Here is a 6,013-nt window from a genome sequence, read left to right as displayed (position 1 = left end):
AATCTTGCTAAAAATGGGTACGTCATCGGGGGTATGGACCCTCTTCACAGACGGTGCCTCGAATGTGAAAGGATTCGGGCTCGACATTATTTTAAAACCAGCTACGGGCAGTGTCATTAGGCAATCTATCAAGACTTCTAAATTAACTAACAATGAGGTCGAGTATGAGGGCATGATTGCAGGTCTCTAACTAGCCAAGGGCCTTGGGGCAGAGGTCATCGAGGCAAAGTATGACTCCCTTTTGGTAGTAAATCAAGTAAACGGGAGCTTCGAGGTTCGAGATGACCGAATGCAGAGGTACTTGGACAAACTTCAAGTGACATTGCACCGCTTCAAGGAATGGACACTGGATCATATACCTCGGGAGCAGAATAGCGAGGCCGATGCACTTGCAAACTTGGGGTCATCGGTAGAAGAAGATGATATCGTCCCAGGGACTGTCATCCAACTATCAAAGTCAATGGTCGAAAAAGGCCATGTGGAGATTAATTCGACAAGTTTAATGTGGGATTGGAGAAATAAGTATATCGACTACTTGAAGCATGGGAAACTCCCCGATGACCCAAAAGAGTCAAGAACACTTCGAGCCAAAGCAGCTCGATTCTCACTTGATGAAAATGGAACATTGTACAGAAGAACCTTCGATGGACCACTGGCAGTGTGCTTGGGACTTGGGGACACCGATTATGTATTACGGGAAATCCACGAAGGTACTTATGGGAACCATTCTGGTGCAGACTCTCTGGTTCGCAAGGTGATTGTATCGGGATATTATTGGGATAGCATGGAAAAGGATACTAAGGATTTCGTTCGAAAGTGTGATAAATGACAAAGATTTGCACCGATGATACATCAACCCGGTGAACAACTCCATTTGATCCTATCCCCGTGGCCATTTATGAAATGGGGGATGGACATTGTCGGCCCCCTACCAATGGCGCCAGGTAAAGCTAGATTTATTTTGTTTATGACTGACTACTTCTCAAAGTGGGTTGAAGCGAAGGCCTTCGAGAAGGTAAGAGAAAAAGAAGTCATCAACTTCATATGGGACCACATCATATGTCGGTTCAAGATACCCGCCGAAATAACATATGACAATGGGAAATAGTTCATCGGCAGCAAAGTAACAAAATTCATTGAGGACCATAAAATCAACAGGATCCTATCAGCATCTTACCACCCAAGTGCAAATGGTCAAGTCGAGTCCACAAACAAAACAATCATTCAAAACTTAAAGAAAAGGTTAGATGATGCAAAGGGGAAATGGAGAGAAGTGTTGCCCGAAGTGCTATAGGCATATCTAACAACGTCGAAGTCGAGCACGGGGGAGACCCTGTTTTCTTTGGTATACGGATCCGAAGCATTGATCCCAGTCAAAGTCAGGAAACCTAGCATCAGGTCTCAGCGTGCCATCGAGGGTTCAAGTCACGAAGCTATGAACACTTCTCTCGAACTACTCGATGAAAAATAAGAGGTCGCGTTAATTCGAATGGCCACGCAAAAAAAAGGATCGGAAGGTATTACAACAGAAGGACGAACCTTCGATATTTTAGAGTTGGGGACTTAGTCCTAAGAAAAGTCACTCTTAACACTCGAGACCCAAATGAAGGGAAACTAGGTCCCAATTGGGAAGGACCGTACCGTGTCCTCAGAGTCGTAGGGAAAGGACCCTACAAACTTAGCACAATGGAAGGCGAGCAACTACCAAATAATTGGAATGTATCGTTGCTCAAGCGATATTATTGCTGAGGTATGACCTTCTCCCCTTTTTCGTTTGTATTTAAAACTAATTCCTTGCAGATGTTCAGTTGGAGATGTCGAGGCACCTTTCAACTTGAAGACCTTGGGTTTGAAAGCATGTATTGCACTCTTTTTCTCTTAGATCGGATTTTATCCCAAATGGGTTTTACCGGCAAGTTTTTAACGAGGCAACACCTATATGCTACCTAAGGAGCATTCAACAAGTATTCAAGGCTTCTTTTCAATCAACTTTGAATACTGGGGGGCATCACCCTCGGAGGTTATATTTTTTAGAAAGATATTTCACGCCTAAGAGGTCCTCGATAGGAGAACTTTGTAATGGGCCAAACGGTCAAATGAACTGTGTCCATTTAGAATAGTCGAGCCCCGACGGCAAAACATGTACGCATGTATCAACTATTTAAAGAAGCATTCCGGTTATATAAAAAACACCTTGTATCTCATACGAGCTCCATTCTTACAATCTTACGGGAAATGGCTCGAGGGCCAAAGCACCCCAAAATATCCGGGGACTATCACTCACAGTCAACACATCCAAGTCATCAAAAATTCGGACTCATAAGATCTCAAAGAGGAACCCCCTCAAAACAAAGTCCAAAGCCAATATACTCGGGGTCTAACCTTTCAAACAAGTTCGAAAAGTTATCGGGAAACAAGTCCAAGTGACAAACCCGAATGCTACAGCCATACTAAAGACTACGGTCATACAAAGGCTACGGCCAAAATAATGTGATTCGGAGACGTACAACTTCTGCTACAAATTAAAGGCCTTCAACTATTGAAAAATTGGTTAAAACAGACTACCCTCGGCAAAAGCAAAATATAAAGGACTTCGATAAATTTAGCCCCTGAAAAATATGAAGGCCTCGATAAATCCGGCGCTAAATTAATCCAAGGGCTTCGATAAAATCGGCCTTCAAAAATACCTCAATAGGTATTCAATTATGTTTACACGAACAAATAACCAACAAGGTTCCGATACGTCAAACCTTCGAAAAACCCAAATGGGTACAAAAAACACATGCTAAGGCATACAAAATTTTCATTAAGTCTTTTAGCCGAAAAGAGGGAAAAGTTTATAGCCATTTTAGAGGCCGAATTTGCCCCATCAAAAGAACCTAAGGGACAACCTAAAAGACCTTAAGGGCCAATATTTAAAGAGCTTTAAGGCCGAAGCACACCATGCTCGAAGACCTTACCCAGCTCGAACTCAAAAGTCCCGAGCTAAAACTTAGCTCGAAGATCGAACCTTAAGTGGTAACCTATTATCGATCGTTGATCAAAATACAAAGATTTGAGGGTCTACCCTAACCCGAATTTGATTCAACGCTAAGAGGTTAGAGCATCAAAAATTTAACAAATACTGAAGAAAAATTGAGGGCAAACGGCCAAGAAAACTTCTTTTTATATATACAAAAAGATATTACACGGGGGTCCTACAATGCAAAAATTACAAAAAGATAGAAAAAATTCTACCTACTCCAGAGGGGCATCCCCCTCGGACCTGTCGTATCCCCGGGGGTAACTTCTTCGGTAACCCCCTCCTCTTCATCATCTTCGGTGTCATCATCGTCATCGGAGGAAAGGACAAATTTGGCATCAGCCTCATCTACCTTAGCTTGTTTTATCTCATCGGAAAGATCAAAGCCCTTAGAATGAATCTCTTCGAGGGTCTCCTTTCGAGATTGGTGTCAGACATAGTCATTGCTTCTTTTTTTCGATCGGAAGCCTCCCTCAACTCTATATGAGCATCAGCAGCATCTTTCAAATAGATGGCCACCGTCCTATTGGCCTTGGCCTGTATTACGCTGGCTTCGGCCCTGACTTTCACCACTTTGGCCTTGGCCTTCGCAAGACTGATCGAGGCCAACCCTGTACTTCTATGAAGTAGCAAGAGAGGTCGAAGCAGCTTTTACCCGAGAAGGTCGGGATCAATTTCCACAGGGAGCTAGATATTGGAGTTCAGTTTCTATCTAAAGTGGAGCTGTATTTGTTCCTAATTGCACTTCTAAATATTTTTGGTTTTGATATTAATTCTAATTTTATAATACTACAATGCTAAATTAGGCTATGTAAAGCTAAGAATAAACTATTGCAAGTTGTTCAAATAGATAAAAGGGCACTAGGGTAGTGACTTTCTCCTAGGTGGCTAATTGACGGATTCTTGAGTCTAAGGCTAGATTGTCACATTTGAGGAGTATGATATAGCCATTGCACAATTCTACTCACTCTATAACTCTCGGTAGTTCGAGTGATTTTTCCCGAATTGACTTTCTCAAGACCAATTGGGTATGCAAATTTGTGCAAGCAATTGAGGTTCAAGTCAGGTATTACTATCTCTAGGATTAACCCTTTAATTGGGGCTATCAATCTCTTGAGTACGCCCCAATTCCTTGGTGGACCAATTTCATGGACTTAGGCTCTCTTTCTCAAGAAGAGCCAAAGTCTACTAGGCATAAACTAGTGTTTGCAACCATTAATTCAACATTAAAACCCTAAATTAGCCCAAATATCAAACACCCATAGACAATCAAGCATCAAAACACAAGTCCCATCAATTACCCATACTAGGGTTGAGCCACAACCCTAGCTAATGGGTCTAGCTACTCATAATCATAGAAGAAAATAAAGAAATAGATGAAGAAAAACCCATAATAATTAATTGCTAGATAAAACTTGAAAATTCAATAGTGAAATTAAGCTAAAATTACTCAAAATGGTAAAAGAGAAGAAGTCACGAGCACAGCTCTGTCCCAAAATCTATCTGATGACCTAAAAATGGGAAAAGAAACTATTTATATTAGGCTAAAAATTTTGGACAAAAATACCCCTGCAGGGTTAGTGCGGACCACACAAAATCGAGTGCGGCCGCACTAAGGCTTTTGGCTTGACTATTCTACTCTCTGAAGTTGGCCACCGCGGACCGCACAAAATGCACCACAGACCGCACAAAATGCACCGCGGACCGCATTGGCCAGTTCCTCCAAAATGTCACCTCTCTGAACTTGAGCTCTGCGGACCGCACGAAATCGAGTGCGGCCGTAGTGGAATCAATGCGGACCGCACAAAGTCCTTTGCGGCCACATTGCCTGGTTGACTGAGAAGCATACTCTCTGATCTTCATCTTAGCGGAACGCACAAAATGGTGTGCGGTCGCACTAGAGCTTGGTCTTGTCTTGGTACTTGTGCAAGTTTCACTCCTTTTGAGCTGATTTTTGACACCTTGTCACCTTGTTGATCAAACCTGCAATCAAGCAGAACTTGTGAGCCTTTGGGACTATTTTGTACACATTTCTAATCAAAACTTAAGCAAGAAGGAGTGTAAAATGCATCATAATCTCTAGCTATCAAAGACCAGCCTCGAGCTCAGCTATTCTGCCAGCTTGAACCAAATTTCTCCCTTGAGCATTTCGAAGTTGAACCTCGAGGGCCGATACCTTCGCCAACGCATCATTTTTAGCCATAACAAGGGCATCCATCTTTGCTTTCCATTAATTGCACTCGGCACGGATTTGATCGACCTCGCCCCAGAGCTGCCCGATCATATCTAGCTTCTGATGCAACTGAGACATTGAAGTATTAGCCTCCAAAGATGGGAGAGGTAGCATGTATTTTTTCAGAACAGAGGTTACCAGCTTTTCTAGCTCACTCTCGTATTCACAAGCTTTGGTCAGCTCCGATTGGAGATGTTTCAGTTCTTCCTCCATTTTGTCAAGGAGAAGCCTAAGTGTTTTCTCCTCACTCAAAGACCTACGCAATTCGGCTTCACAATGGCGCAATTCGGTCTTCAATTTGTCAAAGGCCTACACAAAAGAAAGGAATGATTAATTAGACAGAAGAAGAAAAGTATGGCATTGGAGAAATATCAGGGCCGCTAAAACTTCCAATTAAACAAAGACAATGAGCCTCCTCGAAGATTGAACTCGCATCCGCTGGGTCAGCCTTATCGACCCCGACAAAGTAACCCTGGAAGGGGTCGTCTTCACTCGAGACCCCGCCGAGCTCGGATGTCGTCACATTCTGAGCATCCCTAACGGTATCCTCGGAGAAGGCCGAAAATGACGAGGGTTGAACTGTTGTCATGATCTCGGGGAGATCACCCGAGGCGCTCTGTTCAGGCAGAGGAGCTTCAAGGCTCGCTCCCTTTGGAGTATTTACAAAAGTCTGAGAAGCGGCTGTCGCGTCAGGTGAAGCAGGGCCTCCATCCCCCTTTCCTTTTAAAGCTCCTTCCTCGAGGCTAGGGGCCCCGAAC

The 6,013-nt window shown here is 43.3% G+C and overlaps 1 protein-coding gene across 1 annotated transcript; it reads left to right on the top strand.

Annotated features, from left to right (window-relative positions):
* The first annotated feature begins 289 nt into the window (after positions 1–289).
* LOC138871027 (uncharacterized) lies at positions 290–829 on the top strand. Its single transcript, XM_070148876.1, has one exon. The coding sequence runs from the start codon at positions 290–292 to the stop codon at positions 827–829; it is 540 nt and encodes a 179-aa protein (XP_070004977.1).
* The last annotated feature ends 5,184 nt before the right edge of the window (positions 830–6,013 follow it).

This window comes from Nicotiana sylvestris, chromosome 6 (genome assembly GCF_000393655.2).
Source record: "Nicotiana sylvestris chromosome 6, ASM39365v2, whole genome shotgun sequence".
Taxonomy (NCBI): Eukaryota; Viridiplantae; Streptophyta; class Magnoliopsida; order Solanales; family Solanaceae; genus Nicotiana; species Nicotiana sylvestris.
Note: the sequence above shows the minus strand (reverse complement) of the source record. Positions and strands in the feature narration are given on the sequence as shown.